Source organism: Panthera pardus, unplaced genomic scaffold (assembly GCF_024362965.1).
Source record: "Panthera pardus isolate Hobbes unplaced genomic scaffold, ASM2436296v1 HiC_scaffold_15, whole genome shotgun sequence".
NCBI lineage: Eukaryota > Metazoa > Chordata > Mammalia > Carnivora > Felidae > Panthera > Panthera pardus.
Window position 1 is genome coordinate 3,013,360 of NW_026526710.1, and position 19,127 is coordinate 3,032,486.

General features: G+C 43.8%; 2 protein-coding genes across 14 annotated transcripts in view; one reads left to right on the forward strand and one right to left on the reverse strand.

Moving 5' to 3' along the window:
• P2RX7 (purinergic receptor P2X 7) overlaps positions 1-16,720 on the reverse strand; it is a 45,482-nt gene extending 28,762 nt beyond the window's left edge. The window contains exons 1-2 of one of the 5 annotated variants that reach the window (XM_019467508.2): positions 16,266-16,363; positions 3,613-4,227 (exon numbers count right to left, since the gene is read on the reverse strand). Coding sequence is in view for 2 of the 5 variants with exons in the window: in XM_019467507.2 (XP_019323052.1) it covers positions 16,266-16,390 (125 nt within the window). In the remaining 3 variants the exon portion in view is untranslated. Of the gene's footprint in view, positions 1-3,612; positions 5,385-16,265 lie in introns of those variants that run through there. The other 4 variants (XM_019467507.2, XM_019467506.2, XM_019467512.2 and 1 more) reach the window with 4 other exon arrangements.
• The window catches only part of IFT81 (intraflagellar transport 81), a 206,117-nt gene that overhangs the window by 54,510 nt on the left and 132,480 nt on the right, over positions 1-19,127 (forward strand). The window lies entirely within an intron of this gene.

The window sequence follows — 19,127 nt, forward strand, 5'->3', positions numbered from 1 at the left end:
CAGGTCAGCCACCTGTTTTCCAGAAACACCCACCTGGTTTATAAATAATATTGATAATACTAACCGCCCTTTATTGAGCAATTAGTACATGCCGAGTGCTCCACATGCATCATCTGTTTAATCTTCACAGTGATAGGAGATAGTTACTATAATCATCCCTTTTGTAGATGAGAGAATGGGCTCAGAGAGGTAAAGGAATGCGCCCAAGATAACACAGATCGTCAGTGGCAATACTGAGGTCCTCAACTGGTCTACCTTCTAGCCCAGAGCCAGACCTCTTAACCCTGTGCTACACGTGTTCATGCATGATGTGGCTCTGACTCTGGTTTCCTGCCTTTGGTCAGTTCATTACCTGTTAATCCCTTCTTTAGAATATCAATTTAAATTATTATAAGTGTGAGGAAGAGAAGGAGAAAGTGGAATTAACAACAATGGTAGGGGCGCCTGCATGGCTCAGTCAGTTGAGCGTCCAACTCTTGATTGAGGCTCAGGTCATGATCTTACAGTTGTGAAATCGAGCCCCATGTCAGCCTTTGCACTGGGCATGGAGCCTGCTTAAGATTCTCTCTCTCTCCTTCTCCGTCTCTCTCAAAAGAAGAAGAAGAAGAAGAAGAAGAAGAAGAAGAAGAAGAAGAAGAAGAAGAAGAATTCAAAATGGTAGATTCCACCACCGTTTGTTTTTCCTGTCTCCCATTGCCCTGAATAATTCCGACTTTATTTTAAATGCTTTGTTTATTCATTCAGCATGTGTTTATTTGGTCTCTTCCCTCTGGCCAGCACCTAATATCCAAATGATTTAGGAAGTGTAAGCCAGTGGCTGCCTTCTATGACCTGGCCTTATGAAACCAAAGACAGAGTGGGCCATGACTTGGTTACTGCTGTTCCTAGCCTTGGCTGGGTAGTAAAATCCCCAGAGAGCTTTCAAAATTGCTGCTCCCCAGTTCCATCCCTAGAAATTCTGCTTCAGTAGGTCTGGGGGAGTTATCCATGTACTTATATATATTTTTAAAGTTTGCTGGGTGATTCTAATGCACAGCCAGGGTTGAGAACCCTGGGAGACTATTGAAAAGACAGCTAACATTTGGCAATATGTAGCGCATTCGAGGAAGTGCATCTCCTAGGACCGGCAATTCCACGCTTTTGTACACTCCCTAGAGAAATCCTCATACATGTGCCCAAAGAGTTGGGTACAAGACTGTTTATGGCAGCAGCATTTGTAAGAGGGAAAATAAAATACCCTAAATGTCCTTAAATATTTAATGGGTAAATGAATTGTTGGATTCATACAATAGGATGCACTACTGAGAATAAATGGAGAGCTACTCATATCAATATGGAAATAATATAATATTGAGAAAACAAAACATGCCACAGTATGAATACAAAATTTAAAGAAATCCAAAACAACATTTTACACTCAAATGCCTGTCTACGCATGCCCATAGCAGCACTATTCATAAAAGAGAAAAGATGGAAATAGCTCACATGTTCATCAGTAGATGAATGGATAAAACATGGTCTACCCATACAATGAAGTACTATTCAGCCATAAAAAGGAATGAGGGGCACCTGGGTGGCTCAGTCAGTTAAGCATCTGACTCTTAATTTTGGCTCAGGTCTGATTTCATGGTCATGAGATTGAGCCTTGCATCTAGCTCTGTGTGGGGCATGGAGCCTGCTTAAGATTCCTTCTCCCTCTGTCCCTTCCATGACTGCACATGCGTTTCTTCCCTCTCAAAAAAAAAAAAAGGAATGAAGCACTGAGACGTGCTATATTGTGGAAGAACCTTGAAAACATGCTTTATAAAAGAAGGTAGATACAAAAGGTCACATATCGTATGATTCTATTTATATGAAACAATCCAGAATAGGTAAATCCATAGAGACAGAGAGTAGATTGATGAGTGCAAGGGGGTGGGGAGCAGGGGTGACTTCAAATGCTTGTGGTTTTCTTCTAGAGTGGTGAAAATGTTTGGGACCTAGGTTGTGTAAACACAATATGGTGTGTTATTAAATGCCATTGGCTTCATCACCTTAAAATGGTTATTTTATGTTATATGAATCTCACCTCAATAAAAAAAGGAAAATATTTTTGTAGATATACACAAATGTTGTAGAACTATAAAAACATAGAATGACAAACACCAAGTTCAGGATGGTGTTTATAAGGGGAGAGGAAAGAGGATGGGATCCAGGCTGGGTTTACAGGGAGCTAAAACTGGATTAGTAATATTTTATTTCTTTTTTTATAATTTTTAAAGAAGTTCTTATTTATTTATTTTGAGAGAGACAGAGAGTGAGCATGCGCAGGAAGAGCAGACAGAGAGGGAGAGAGAGAATCCCAAGCAGGTTCCACACTGTCATCGCAGAGCCTGACTTGGTCTGGAACCCATGAAACATGAGATCATGACCTGGGGCTGAAGTCAAGAGTCGGCTGCTCAACTAACTTGAGCCACCCAGATGCCCCAGTAATGTTTTATTTAAGTTGGATGGTGGTACATGGGCGTTTATTATATTATTCTCAACATGATTTAGTATTTATATACCATTCATTTAAAAAAGCTCATCAAGAAGGACATTGGGGCTAGAGATCCAGATTTGAGGTCCAATCAGCATATATAAGAAAGGGCTATTCCATAGAACTCCATAGACAAATATAATACTTGTTCAACAATGTATCTCAGCCTAGCATCACAATGTGTACATGGTCTGTGCAGTGTTCCCTGTTGGATATGGCGACATTCCCACAGAATAACACTGGGTCCATTTGGCCCACCATTTGGAAGCTCGATTCAAATCTGTCATATTCATTCCAGAATTCACAACATATCATAAATCAGCCATAATGGAATCCAACCCTTTCATAAGTCAGAAAATTTATCTTTGTATGATAACGAACATACCATTTTAAGAATTAAAATGCTTCAGAGTTGCAGCAAAGGAAAAAAGAGGAGAAGAAAGAGTTGGTGGGGGGCGCTTGGGTGGCTCAGTCGGTTAAGCATCCGACTTCGGCTCAGGTCATGATCTCATGGTCCGTGAGTTCGAGCCCCGCATCAGGCTCTGTGCTGACAGCTCAGAGCCTGGAGCCTGTTTCAGATTCTGTGTCTCACCTGGGCCCATGCCCAGGTGGTGAGAGAGTCCTCAGAGGACCACAGGCTGCAAGCGCCTCCCAGCAAAGCCTGGCTCTCCCTCACTGTGCTTGGGCTCACACAGCGAAAGGGTGGGATTTGAAAATGAACTGCCCTCAAAGTCGGGTAACTGACACCTACCCCAAGGCCAACAGACATTCTCTAGGCCCCTAAAGGAACCATGGGCCCTGGGCACTATGTCCTCTGTGTCTCTACTTCTTATATTTAAAACCCCAAGAGAAGAATCTGATTATTTCCATCCCTGGCCCACTCAGCAGTGGGGGGAGGTCAGCAAGGGGCCAAGGACAGCAAGAGATGAACTGAGAAGAAAGCAGAGGAGAGCATCCACCCCCAAGGCAAATTAAGTACTGATTGTATTAGCTTCCCATTGCTGCTGTAACAAATTATCACAAACTTAGTGTCTTGAAACAATACAATTTTTTTCTCTTAGTTCTGGGGATCAGATGCCTAAGATTGGCCTTACAGGGCTAAAATCAAGGCGACATAGGGCTGGTTCCTTTTGGAGGCTCCACGAGAGAATCTCTTTCAGCTCTTCCAGCTTCTACAAGCTGCCTTGGCATTCCTGGGCTCGTAGCTATGTCACTCCAACCTCAGCTCTTGTTGTCATGTCTCCTTTTTCTCACTTTGAGCCTCTCATTTTCCTCTTTTGAGGACTCTTGTGATTACATCAGAGCCACTCAGATAGTCAAGGATAATCTCCCCATCTCAAGGCCTTGAACTCCATCACACCTGCAAAGTTCCTTTTGCCACATAAGGTAACAGATTCACAGGTCCCAGGGATTGGGACGTGGAGATCTTTTGCAGGCCATTATTCAGCCGACCGCGACATAGTTGGCCTGTTGTAGCTTTACAAGAGCTGCAACCCTTTCCACCCTACCCCACCTTTCCTTGAGCTAGAGCGAAGGGGTTTCAGTTCCTTATAACTCACAGCTTGACTAAGACATCATCTTTCCTCTTAATTCCCTTTGGCTATTGCATTTCTTCTCCATTAGCCAGCATTTCCTTTTCACGCTTCCCGAATGCTCTCTCTCATCCAAAGAACTCCTACTCCAGGACACAATGCTTTCTACACATTCAACTGCACAGAGAACAAAGAGTGAATCTTAATCTACTAGTTAATGTTTATCAATTAAAGGAAAAATAATGGATACATGTAAAATCCTGACCTTGAACTAAAAACTCAGTTATGCCAGTACAAACCATAGACCACACAAATTGGCAGAAGTTTATGTTAGAAGCCCCAAAATGTTAGATAACCCTAAGCCCATGTAAGCCAATATTGTGTTATATCATCCAGAAGAAAACAAAACAAAACAAACAACTAGTGTTGTCTTAAGCTTTGGTGAGAAAAGCAGAATATTTCACCCTTAGGGTCGTGGTAAAGTGACCTGTGGCCTCAATAGGCAGCAAGCGATAGCAGCCCTCGGTTCAGGTTTTATGAGCCACATTTTTCAAGGAAACCGCCTTAGTTGTTGTAAAAGTGTAAATTTCACAGAAGTGCACAAAGGATATGAAACGCTCCCAACATTCTCCCTCCCAGAAGTTATTGCTGTTGAAAGTGAGAGTATCTTCCAGGTATCTGTTTATGCCCACATCTTGACTCACAAACATGACCACACGCTGCATGCTCCGTGGAACTTCCTATTTTTACTAATAATATATTATTAAATCTTTCTTTTTTTAAAAAAAATATTTATTTATTTTTTGAGAGATTGCAAGCAGGGGAGGGGCAGAGAGGGAGGGACAGAGGATCTGAAACGGGCTCTGTGCTGGCAGGCTGACAGCAGTGATCCCCATGTAGGGCTCAAACTCACAAACTGTGAGATCATGACCTAGGCCGAGATTGAGAGTCAGATGCTTACCAGAATGAGCCACCCAGGTGTCCCTATTACTAAATCCTTCTACAACAGTAGTGATATATGTATGGTAAAGAGAGACCTATGATATGGAATCACTTTTAATAGTTCCAGAACATTCTGGTGTTTAGTTTGGAACATATGAAACTGCTCATTTTGTAGCCCAAAGGAATAGAATATCAGCAGTTCGATGTAGTCCAACCTAAGTGAGTTGTGATAATTTGCCCCCTGTCTCTTACTGGTTGGTATGTAACTGGAAGTTTTGGTCAGTTTTTCCAATTGTAAATTTTTTTGTTCGTTTGTTTGTTTTGGTAACCCTGATAGAGTTCTTTGTGCCAAGCATTCTTTTAAGTATATATAAACAATATGTATTGACTCTTTCAATCCTCACCTCCCTCGAAACCACCCTGTAAGGAAGGTACTAGAATTTCTCCCACCTTGTATCTGAGCAAACTGCGGAACAGATAAAGTGAGCCTAAGTTCACATAGTGCTATAGACTGAATGTTTGTGACCTGCCCATAAAATTCAAATGTTGAAACCTAACCCTAATGAGATGGCATTAGGAGGTGGGGCCTTTGGGAAGTAATTACGTCATGAAAGCTGAAGGGACTAACGCCCTTATAAAAGAGTTTCCAGGGGCACCTGGGTGTCTCAGTCTGGTTAAGTGTCCAACTTCAGCTCAGGTCATGATCTCACGGCTTGTGAGTTCAAGCCCCGCCTTGGGCTCTGTGCTGACAGCTCAGAGCCTGGGGCCTGCTTCGGATTCAGTGTCTCCTTCTGTCTCTACCCCTCCTTTGCTCACGCTCTGTCTCTGTCAGAAATAAATAAACATTTTTTTTTAAATAAAAAAAAAGTTTCCAGACGCTTCTTGCTCCTTCCACCGTGTGAAGGCACAGCAAAACGATGGCTGTCTATGAACCAGGAAATGCATTCTCACCAGAGACCGTGAGAAGTTTCCGTCATTTATAAGCCGCTACTCCATCTGTGGTTATAGTGGCCCCAACAGACTAAGACATGTGTGTAGCAACCCTGGCCCCACAGCTTATGCTCTTTTGGATGCTATTATAAATGCAATTATTTTCTTAATTTTCTTTTTGAGTTTCTCCTTTCTGGTGTATAGAAACACAACTGATTTTTACATGTTGATCTTGTACCTCGAAACTTTACTGAATTGGTTTATTAACTGTAATAGCTTTTTGTGATTTCTTTTGGATTCTCCATATATAGGATCGTATTATCTGAGTGTGGTTTTTTACTTCTTCCTTTCCAATTTGGACGCCTTTTATTTCTTTTTCTTGCCTAACTGCTCTGGCTAGAACTTGCAGTACAATGTTGAATAGCAGCAGTGAAAACAGACATCCTTGTCTTGTTCGTGATCTTGGAAGGATAAGCATGCAGTCTTTCACCACTGAGGCTCAGTCTGTTCTCTTAAGCACTGTGCTTTGTTGCCTCTCCATCTTCCTCTCTCACACTGCCAGGCATGTACTTGCAAAAGAATCTTTTCACACCAAAGATAAATTTCACACCTTAAGATAAATTTCTGGGTTAAAGGATGCATACATTTTATATTTCAATTCATTTTGCCAAACCACAAAAAGTTGAACCATTTCATGCTTCCACCAGCAAAGCCAGAGTGCATGGACCACTTTTAAGAGGGCTTTGACAAAACAAGAGCGTGGTTGTGTGGGATTGGCTGAGATAGTAAAATATCTGGGTACCGTGTTGAGGGCACATGGCCATAGGGACTGGCGTCATTCCTTTAAAGTAAAGGAAAACTACAATAGCAGGGTGCAGCCATTTGAAGAGTGTCAACTACAACAGAGATCACAGAACTCTAACTAACGGGGAAAATTACAGGGAGACTGATTTGGACTCAAAGTAAGGAAGAAATGTCTAACAGTTAGTCCCAGAAAAGAACAAGCTCTCTTTGTGGTTGTTAGTTGGTGACAGTGATGATGATGGTGATGATGATTTTCATTTATCTCATCATCTCCCTTTCTCTGGCCTCCTCTCCATCTGCACTCAACATCATTTCCCATCTTAAAAATAAATCCTCTCATGACCCCACATTCTTCTCCCACCACCACTCGATGCCTCTCTTCTCCTTTGTAGCCAAGTCCCTTGAAAGAGTGAGTCACCACATCCATTTCCGCATCTCCATTCACTCCCCTGCCCACTCCAGTCTGGCTCCCACTCCACCACTTCTCTAATGCCTCTCTTGCCAAGTAAACAGTAACGTCATCCTCGCTAAATCTGATAGACATACTACAGATCTGATCTTCCTAAAACTCTCAGCAGCATTTGACACTGATGACCATGCAACACCTCCTTCCCCTTCTTCCCTTAGTTTCCTGGAATCCACCTTCTCCTGACTTTTTTGGATCTCCATGGCCACCCCCTCTGAGAATCCTTTGGGGGCTTCTGTGCTCCCCATCACTTAAAGGTCAGCATTCTCCAGGGATCTGTTCTAAGCCCTCTTGCCTTCTCATTTACATCTTCTCTTACTGGTCGGTTGTAGCTACTTCCATGGTTCTAGTTACCATCTATATGCTGGTGATCCATAGATCTCCATCTCTAGTTCCAAATTCACACATCCATCTACGCACTAAGTGTCTACATTTGTAAGTCCCATAGATATGTCAAACTCTGTGCCTCCAATTCTGAACTCATCTTCTGCCCCAGATGGGCTCCCCCCACCCCAACATATCCTATCCCAACAAGTTCTCCCACCACCCATCGGTTGCCCAATCCAGAAACATTCCTTAACATCCTTTCCCTCATTACCCCTCAACCATTCAGTTGTCAAATCCTGTTGTTTTATCCTCCTCATGTTATTCATTTACTTCTGTCCTCTGCCCCTGTTACCTCCTCAGTCCAGGTCACCATCTGCTCTCACCTGGACTGCCCTGTAGCCTCCTGACTGGTCTCGCTGTCTCCATTTGTGCTCCTGTCTCCTCCATTCCTCCATTATTTAGTAAAAGCTTGCACTCTGGAGTGAGAAGCTTGGGTTCGATCTTAGCTCTACCACTTACCAGCTACATGATCATGTGTAAGTTACTTAACCTTTCTGGGTCATTGTTTCTTCTTCTGTAATAAGGAGATGTTAGTATTATATTGGGCAGGGTATCTGGTTCTAAACAGAATCCACTCTGCTGAGTTTGAGAGGAAATACGGTTTAGAAAAGGCAATCCAAATGGCTGAAATTTTTCATAATGAAATGTTGGTGGCAGGGTGGGGAAGACTCTGCATGCTTTCTCCGTATCCTCAGGATGAAGTTCAAGGCTGTTCATAACATGATCCTTGCTGGCTTCTCCAGTCCTGCCTTTGCCTCCTCTTCTTGGCATCTTGTGTGTTGGCCAGTTGACGCATGCTGCTCTGTGAGTAATCCATATATTCGGGTCCTTTCTTTTTTCAGCGCTATGCTAAAAACCCAGGAGGGCTGGGAGGCGCTTGCCCTGGGTGGGGGCCTGGGCTGGAGTGTTGGTCTCCAGAAGCCCGTGGGTATGTGACAGCTGGTCCACAGAGAAGCCTTGGCCTCTAGGGCAAAATGAGAAAAACAGGACAACGAGGCAGGGCCTTCATAAAGCTAAATTTATTCATTTGAAAGCACCTTTTTTTTTTTTTTTTGTAGACTGTGTGCTTCCAGCTCGTTTAATGTTTTAGTTTAGACATTAATGGAGGGATGCCAATAGATGGTAGTAGTTGTTTGCTTGCTCAACATCATTACCGATGCTTAGTTGGCAAGCTTGCCTCCTTGGTCTTCCTCCTGTCAGTACAAGGCGTCATTGGCCACCAGAGAACCCAGAGTCATCTTCCACCTCCTAGCAATCTGTCAGTTCTGCCTCCAAAACGTATCCCCGCTTTGCCCACTTTGGTCCACCTGCGCCGCCCCGTTCTCATCCAGGTCGCCATCTCTCTCATCTGGGTGACTCTGGTGGCTTTCTCACTGCCCTCCCCTTGTCACTCCTGCCCTCTACAGTCTATCTTCCGCACAGAGGCCTGAGAGCACTTTTAGACACAGGCACCAAATGGTTTCACTCCCCTCTGTAAAAGTTTTTAGTGGCTTCCCAGGGCCCTGAGAAACAAATTCCAAATCTCTCTGCGCTCAGCCCCTGCTCCTCCCTCCTCTTTCACCAGGTTCTGGCTTTCACCAGGTCCTTCTGGCTGTTCCTCTTTTTTTTTTTTGCTTTCAGATATGTGGATCAGGTGGCTGGATTCTCCTCCTCCTCGAGCTGTTTCCTCCTGAAGTGGGTCTTCTCTGGACCCCCCTTCTCTATCACATCACACAGTGGGGTCCAGAGTGGGATGAGAATGTGGCAAATCTCTTCCTGTTTCTGTTGCCCTCAAGTGGCAGGGGCCAGAGGGGCTGTGCATGGGCTGGACCTGCCCCTCCCCTGCCCCCGGTGTCTCCTCCCACCTCTATGGTAGACTCCCTTCCACTCAGTTGGAACAGGCCCAGCCTCAAAGGTGTGTGGCAGCCCTCCCATGTAACAGGCGGCCAGCCAGGAGCTACATTTTAACAGCCACAAACTAGCACAACAGCACCGTCTCCATGGTGACAGACAGCCCGAGGCTGTGCAGGACAATATTGCGCTCTCTGTTAGCCTAAGTAGAGGTTGACTGGGTGAGGGAGAAGAAGCAGTTTGAATGGAGTCTCTTTTCCTGTTTTTCTCTCAATCTTCTCTAGTCTTCTGTATCACTGGAGAAGCTTCTGAGAGGACTAGTCTCCAGGGAAGAGGGAAATCTTCCCGAGAAAATGCAAATCTCTTTTACTTCTCTGCTTAAAATCCTCCCATGGCTTCTCAACTCACTCAGAATAAAATCCAAAGAACTCAGAGTGGCCTCCAAGGCTCTGAATGATCTGCCCTTCCAACCCCACCCACGTTACCTCGCCAGTCCACGCACCGCTTCTCGGTTCGCTAACTTGTTCACTCTGCTCCAGCCACCTGACCCCCTTGCTTTTCCTTGAACACCCTATCAAATCTCTACCTCAGGGCCTTTGGACTTACTGTACCCTCCCACCAGAAACACTCTTCTAGATACGTCATGGTTTGTCCCTCTCTTTGTGCAGATCTAACCTAAATGCCTCTATCACACACGTGCTCACATTTGCCCATCTTTGTTGTCTGTCCTCTTCTCTGCTTTATTACTCTTCATAGATTTATCACCATCAGACATTTTATTATGTCTTTTTTGCTTTTTGGTATCATATCTTTCTTCTCCACTGGCATATAGCCCCATGAGCTGTAGGCACTTTGTTTCACTCACTGTTATAATCTCTAGAGCAACAGACAGTGCCCAACTCATAGTAGATAGTCTAAAGTTTATTTGCGGGAATGAATGAGTAATGGAAAAGGACAGGCTAATGGGATCCTCATCCCAGCCTCCCTCCTTGTCCTGCACTCGCCCAGGCCAACCCAGAAAGACGAATCAAGGTGAAGAATAAAGAATGCTTGGCCAAGGATTCAGGAGGCCTAGTACTTGGGCTTTTGCACTCTGCCAGGTAAACACTTCAGTAGTGTGGTTTCTGGGTTAAGAGCATTGCATTGGTTTTGGATTTGAATCCCTTTTGAAACCTACTCTCTACCTGGATGATCTTTCAGAAATTAACTCCATCTTTCATAGCTTCCCTTTCCTTATCTGTGCAATAATGAAAACAATGCCTGCGTGCCATGAGATGATACAAATAAAGCCAGCAGTGTAAGGAAGTTATTTTTATTGTCATTCAGGTTTTTTGGTATCAGTTTTCCTGGGAGTATAATCATCATTATCCCATTCTTCCCATGCCAGAATCATGGGTTAGAAAATCCTGTGGAATTCTAGGAGCTGATTCTCAGAGGAAATTTCTGTCGAGAATCCCGAGGTCCCTGCCGTGGCAATAACCTGGGGCAGAGTCTCCACAGCCCAGGCGCGGGGCTGAGACAAGCCAGGGATAAAGCAGTAGACTTCAGAAGTCTCTGAAATTTCTGGCTTTTGGAAAAACCTTGTAATGAATGTTTATTTTTTTCTTTGCCCCATCCCCCCCTTTCTTTTCCCATTTCTTCTGGGAACAGTATTCTTCTTTCCTAAGGTAAAGTCACTGGATGTGGTTTATTCAGCCCTGCCACTCTCATTCAGCCTTGCCACTCTCTCCCTACTTCCTGCCACAGGAATGAGCACATGACCCAGGATTGTCCAATCAGGTGACACCATGCCTCTAGCCACAAGGCTAGGTTCAGGGGTGGATATGTAACTGAAGCCCTACCAATCAGAGACTTTCCTGGGACTTTCATGCCAGAGCTATCAGGAAAGACTTGCTTGCCCCTCTGGAGTTGCTGAGGATGTGAGTATGGCATCTTGCTACATAGAGAGCCTATTCAAGGACAAAGCCAAATGGAGTCACGATGAGAAACCCAGCCCTGATGACATAGTTTGAGCTTTTAGAACCATCCATGTCTGAGAGCAGTCCCATCTCTTCCACTGTGTGATGTGGTGGCTTACCTGAGTTAGGTCTCTGTCACTTATTATCCAAACAATTCTGACTAACACAGGCCTACTCAGCATCCTGTCTACACACTCCTGCAACCCAGGAGCTGGGGCCATTTGACCCTGCCTATAGCTGCAGCCCCTGCCTTTGATTCCAATCTGAACTTGGTTTTGAGGGACTAAGAGAAGCTAACCAGTCTTGTTTCTTTTATTGACAGCCCCTGCCTTGTACCCCAGTCTCAATAACTGAAGCCCCATCTTACTTCATTATCCTGGCTCTTTGCCTTTTCAACCCCAGTAAGGGCAGACTCTGAACCTGGAACTCCACAGCTAGACCCCACGACCTGCTGCTGTATGTCTTGAGTATTACGTGAGCCTGTCAGGATTTCCCCCTGTGGTTCATACCAGTCCCATTTGATGTAAATGGTCAAATTGAGGCCTGACAGTAAAACTTAAGGCAGGATTTCCTAAGCTGTTGTCCATGGGACTCCATTCAATGGGATATAAATAGGTATTCCATTAACATAGAGTAAAAAAACAAAGCTGGCAATATTTTTTCTTCAATTTTATATTTTAAAATATAAAGAATGGAGTAGCATTTTACATAGGGGTTACCTTCTAAAGTCAGTGCTCAAGGTAAAAATCATGTCCTGTCAAAATTGCCTTTGGTTAGGGGCGCCTGGATGACTCAGTTGGTTGAGTGTCTGACTGCGGCTCAGGTCATGATCTCACGGTTTGTGAGTTCGAGCCCCGCATCGGGCTCTGTGTTGACAGCTCAGAGCCTGGAGCCTGCTTCGGATTCTGTGTCTCCCTCTCTCTCTCTCTCCCCCTCCCCTGCTTGCACTCTGTCTCTCTCTCTCACACAAATAAATAAACATTTAAAAAAAAATTTTTTTTAATTGCCTTTGGTTAAACCTTTGACTTGTCCACAAAGCATAGCAAACAGACCTTCTACCTTCCAACAAGTCCATCAAAGTCCATTTTTCCTCTGACTCTGGAACAAGTTACTGTTTTTCCAGTTTTGCTCCAGGTGAAGGTGAAAGATGTGGCTTATTTTCGGGGACATGTTGGGTGGGGAGTATGGATTGAGATTCACAGGCAGGGTGCAAGGCGGTCACTCTGTGAGAAGTGTGAGGGAACAGAGACTGACTGAAGGATCCCCAACTCAAGTACCCCTCTCATGCTTAGTCTGGGGTACCCAATCACTGAGTCATCGCACTGTTTAAACTGTGCTGTCTCTCCAGGCTCCCCTGGAACATGTGTAACTGAATCTGAGGGACTTAAATGCATGTAAGGTAAGATTCCCCCATATGAGAGAAAAATATTTATCATTATAAGGCATTCTCATAGCAATCTGTTCTTATGTATATAATAATTTGCTTTTAAGAAATTGTGTGCCAGGAATACCAGGAAATCACGTCACCTGTTACATGGAATTGTGACACACGATGTACCTATTGGTGCATAAAGGAGCATTTACTAACTCTGCCCTTCATCATCAGTTCTATGATACCTGGCTTAAGTAATGAGCCTTATTTTAGAATGTACTATATGTGTTTATTATTCAGTATTTGTTGCGTAATAAACATATGAATCAAATCATGCTAATCCTAATAATATTAATAAGAATTAATACTTGGTAAGAGGTTGCCATACACCAGGTATTTCTCAAGCAACTTTGTATTTAGTAACTCATTTAATTCTTATGACAAACTTTGTCCTCATTTTACAGATGAGGAAACCAAGGTTTAAAGAGGCAAAGGATTTTTTTAAAAAACTTTTTAATGTTTATTTATTTTGAGAGAGAAAAGAGAGCGAGCAAGCAAGAGTGGGGGAGGGGGTGGAGAGAGAAGGGGGACAGAGGATCCAAAGCAGGCTCTGCACTAACAGCCCGATGTGGGCTCACGAACCATGAGATTATGACCTGAGCTGAAGTTGGATGCTTAATCGACTGAGCCACCTATGGACCCTGAAGTGAAGGATTATTGAATCCACATTTCCAGACCTCAAATCCCAGGCATGGGCATGGTTACTTTGGTAGTCAAAGGAGAGAATGTATATGAAAATAGACTCTTGTTTTAGTCAAGTATAATTAACATAGTGTTGTATTCATTTCGGGTGTACAATATGATTCAACAATTCTATACGTTTCCCAGTACTCATCAGGATAAGTGTACTCAATCTCCTTTATCTATTTCACCCATCCCTCCCCTCTGGCAACCACCAGTTTGTTGTCTGTATTTAAGTCTGTTTGTTTGCATCCCCTTTTTCTTTGTTTGTTTATTTGTTTTGTTTCTTAAATTACACATATGAATGAAATCATATGGTATTTGTCTTGACTGGTTTATTTCTCTTAGCATTATACTCTCTAGCTCTGTCCATTGCAAATGGCAAGCTTTCATTCATTTTATGGCTGTGTAATAGTCCATTGTATATATATACCACATCTTCTTTATCCACTCATCTATCAATGGACACTTGGGTTGCTTCCATATCTTGGCTACTGTAAATAATGCTGCTATAAACATAAGAGTGCATATATCTTTTCAAGTTAGAATTTTCATTTCCTTTGGGTAAATACCCAGTAGTGGAATTATTGGATCTTGTGGTAATTCTTTTTTTTTTTTTTTTTTTTTTTCAACGTTTTTTATTTATTTTTGGGACAGAGAGAGACAGAGCATGAACGGGGGAGGGGCAGAGAGAGAGGGAGACACAGAATCGGAAACAGGCTCCAGGCTCCGAGCCATCAGCCCAGAGCCTGACGCGGGGCTCGAACTCACAGACCGCGAGATCGTGACCTGGCTGAAGTCGGACGCTTAACCGACTGCGCCACCCAGGCGCCCCGGATCTTGTGGTAATTCTATTTTTTAAGTTTATTTATTTATTTTGAGAGAGAGAGAGATTACATGAGCAAGGGAGGGGCAGAGAGAGAGAACCCCAAGCAGGCTTTGAAGCTCAATGTGGGGCTGGAACTCATGAACTGTGAGATCATGACCTGAGTGGAAATCAAGAGTCAGATGCTTAACTGATTGAGCCTCACAGGCGCCCCTATGATAATTCTATTTTTAAGTCAAAAAGATTATTTTTTTTTTAAATAGCTGCTATTTGTGGAGCTCTCACCCTATGCCAGACATCGATAAGCACTTGTCATGCCTTTTCTTGTTTAATTATGATAACTCTGTGAGCAGATGCAGAAAGGGAGGCTCAGAGAGGTTAAGTGACCTGGCCAAGGAAATTTACCCAGGATTATAAAATAATTGCTCTAACCCTTAGCCAGTAAACTACACTGCCTGCCTATAGAGATGCAAGTTTTCATTATTATCATCACAAAGAGCAATGGGGCATTAGCCTTTAGGTAACCCTGAATCAAAACCACAGTGAGAACCACTCACAGCTCACTAGGATGCCCATGATCCAAAAAACAGACAAGAACAAGTGTTTGTTGAGGATGTGGAGGAATGGGACACACACTGCTGGTGGGAACATGAAATGGTGCAGCCGCTTTGAAAACAGGTGGGTGGTTCCTCAAAAGGTCGAAAGTAGAGTGACTAAATGGTCTTTCAGTTTCACTAGTAGGTACACCAGAAAACTGAAAACATGTTCATGCAAACACATGTACACTGGTATTCATAGCACCATTATTCATAATAGCCCCAAACTGGAAACAACCCAAATGTCCACCAAAAGAAAAGAAAACAGTCTATCCATACAATGGAATATTACTTGGCCATAAAAAGGAATGAAATAGAGATACATGTTCCAACATGAATGCACCTTGAAAACATGATGCAGGGGCACCTGGGTGGCTCAGTCAGTTAAGCACCTGACTCTTGATTTTGGCTTAGGTCATAATCTCACCATTTGGGAGTTCCAGCCCCACATCAGGCTCTATGCTGGCAATGCAGAGGCCGTTTGGGGTTCTCTCTCTGCCCCTCCCCCCACTCGTGCTGTCTCTGTCAAAATAAATAAATAAACTTAAACAAACAAAAAGAAAACGTGATGCAGAGTGAAAGAAGCCAGACACAAAGGACCGCATACTGCCTGATTCCATTTATATGAAATGTGCAGAACAGGCAAATCCTAGAGACAGAGGGTAGATCAGTGGGTCACCAGAGCTACAGGTGAGCAGAAGGGTTCGGAGTGATGGCTAAGGGATGTGGAGTTGCTTTTGGAGGTGATGAAAATCTGAAATGGATTGTGGTGATGGTTGCACAACTCTGAATATACTGAAAACTGCTAAATTGTACACTTCAATTGAGAGAGTTGTATAGTGTGTGAATTATATCTCAGTAAACTTAAAAAACAAAACCAAAACCAAAAATGAGCAAGGGGGGCTTTCCTGCCACTGGAGAGGACCTGGTTACATTGACAAGTCTGGTCCTGTTCCTCCCCTAAGCAGTGATGACTCAGACAGATGCCAGCATTATCACCAGGCGTGCCCCGAATCCTTGTTTCCTCCCTAGGAATCCAGGGTGTTGCCCTGTTTCCCACTTTTCCCTGGCATGCCTTGCCCAGTTCACCCTGGCAGGCCTGGGGTAGAACCCTGAGTATGGCTTTGCCTCTTGTGGCTTCTTTCTGCAGCAGCCTGACACTGTTTCCCACACACCCCCCTCCAACCACCTGCCTCTCCCACCCCAACACCCACTCCCACCTCCAGCCCCAGCTTGCTATCAGAAAAAAGTCTCAGATTTAAAACCACGTGGAATTCAGGCTGTGCACCAGAAGCTGCACCTTGAGGTTTCTTGTGCTGTCAACCCCTGCAGACATCCGGGGTCATCCCCACACCCCACTTACCTAACGTAGGAAAAGACGATCATGTGGAAGATCCACTTAATGGTGCCATAATTCATGCTCTGGATCCGGGTGACTTTGTTTGTCTCATACTGGAAAACATCATTACAGCTGCAGCAGGCTGCCATGGCGAGAGGCTCACTGTCCACAAGGGTCTGGACCAGGGCTCAGCCTTACCAGACCAGCCACAGCAAGCCCACCAGTAAGAGGAAAATGAAACATCCTGATTCTTAGCAGGAGCCTTTAAGTTTGAGTTCCTCCAATGACGGCAGAGTGGGGGCGGGTCCTGGCAGCTGCCCCAGATGTGGCTGGAGATAAACAAGAGAAGCGAAGTCCTACAGGCCTGGCTGGCAGATAACCCTGCCCCAGCTGGCCTCCCCCAGATGCCTGCACAAAGATGGTGTTCAGAGGAAGGGCATTTTTAGAATTCTGCCTTATCCCCTTTTTTCTTTGACTTTTTTGGACTCATTTCAGTTAGGGGAAAGGGGCAGCCTTTCAAATGTCAGGAGACCCAGTGTTTCCATTGTGACTTAATAAAGGGGCCTAAATCTTTCTACTGTCTCAAGGCCCACTCAGAGACTGACTAATTCATTTCTACAACCCTTTGTTCAACCCCAGATGTCTGTGAACACTGGGTGAATGAAGATCTTCCTCTCCTCCCTCTCACACATCCTTCACAGCACTCTGGTCTGTAGATGGGGGCGGTGGGTGGGAGGGGGGCATCAGATCTGCTGGGGCTGGGAGGGGAGGAGGGCTTTATTTCTATACTGGATATTTCCTGCGTGACCCTCTAGATCCACTCTCTGCCCTCCTCTGTGCCCCCTGAGTTACACGTGTGATGTAGGCCAGTCAGCCTAAGACCATCAGAAACAAACTTACCATTCAACAAAACTAGGTTTACTGACTCATTCCATGAGGAAAAGCTCATGCCAGAGGATCTAGGGGCATCATTAAAGGGACAGAGCTATCATAGGATTATGGGGAATGGTGGGGTTTAGATTAAATTTAAATGACAACAGATTTTGATAGACTCAGAGCAAAGCAGGTTTGTATACAACGGTCATCTTTAGATCTGGATTGCAAAGTGGACCCAGGGCCCTGCTTCCTTGGAAGCAATAAAGCTAAGATGGATGTTGAATGTTGTGTCTAGAAACCCTTTATCCGAAGCTTTGTACCTGAGATGCAATTTGAGGCTGCTTCTCTTTGGCAAGGTTGTGACTTAGATCCTCCAGGCAAAAGTGGAGTATTTCATTCTTATTGATGCAATTCCCAATAGCAAATTTTCTGATAGTTTATTATTTTAGAGGATGATATTTCTCAGTAAGAAAGCAGCAATCACTCAAAAAAATGGGAGTGGGGGTGCTACAATACACCTAACATACCCTTCAAAACTCTCAAGCTCATCAAAAACAATGAAAACCCTAATAAATTGTCACAACCAAGAGGAGGCTAAGGAGACATGACAACTAAATGTAATGTGATAACCTAGATAGGATCCTAAAACAGAAAAGGAACATCAGTTAAAAACTAAAGAAATGTGAATAAAATATGAACTTTAGTTAATATTAATATATCAATATTGATTAATTATTAAAATGTACCATACTAATGTAGGATGTTAATAATCAAGGAAACTGGGTATAGGATATATGGAAAAGCTGTGTACTATCTTTGTGATTTTTCTGCAAACTTAAAACTGTTGTAAAGTGTCGTAGATTCTAAGTCTAAAGTTCTATTTTGGCCAGCAAAAGAGCGGATGAGGATTAAAGCGAGAGATGGCTAATGTCCGAGAAAAGACAAAAGCCCTGATTAAGGGTCCTTGCCCTCTATCCATTCATGCCAGAAGGTTTACAAACGTGATGGGCATGTACAAAGAGATAAAGAAACTAAGAACATTAACTTGGGGACGTGAGGGAAAAGGGGGGTTTTGAAGATATACAGTGTTTGGGGTTTGGGTCAATATAACACAAAATCCGGGCGTTGGGCAGTCGGGAGGAAGGTTGTTTACCTCGGACGTGAGGCAGCACCTCTGTTTACCTTAGCCAGCCTAGGGGATGAGACAGATGGGGGAATAACCTCAGGGTTAATAAGGCACCTTTTCTTTTGTTAACCATCTCCACTCTGGGCTGCTTTGCCTGCAGCACAGTGGTCCATAGTCCAATTCACCAATTTACCTAACCTGGTCCTATTCTCCTGTGAAAGCAGCTTTTCTGCTATAGTACTAAATTGGGGTGCTTCCACCCTGAACATCTAATCTTGTTTATTTCATATACCTATGTATTGGGCACCTTTGCACCGTTTCTATTTCAGGCCTTTGCCTTTCCCTCTCTATTTTGGGGTGCCTTTGCACCTCCCTATTTCTGGCACCTTTGCGCCTCCCTATTCTTGGGGTACCAATCTGGTTTACCCAAACTTGGGCGTGAGCATGTTATGACTTTGTATTTCTTTATGCCTTGTTAACCCATTGATGTAAGCCTGGGGGATTCCTAAGCTTATCCCCCACAGTCAAATGAAAGTTTATCTTTAAAACAAAAAAGATTGGGGGTGGTGGTATTATCACTTTACAGGTACAGTGAAATACTGTTTGGTGTTATTTTTGCAGCTGACTTTACTCATTACTGCTCTTCCAGATTGTTAAGCGGCCAAGCCAATTTTTACTTTTCCAGTCTGAGCTAAATTTTACTTTCTTACTCATGTGAGCTGCACCAGGGGCTACATTACCTCCTGGCTCTCAGTTCAGGAGACTGGATAGTGGGAGAAAGGTGAGATTGAATGCAAATTTTCTCGACCCTTCTCAAAAGTGCTCGTGGCAGGGATCCTGGTCTTTCTGCTGAACTCAGACAATGATATCTCATGCTCTTCCTT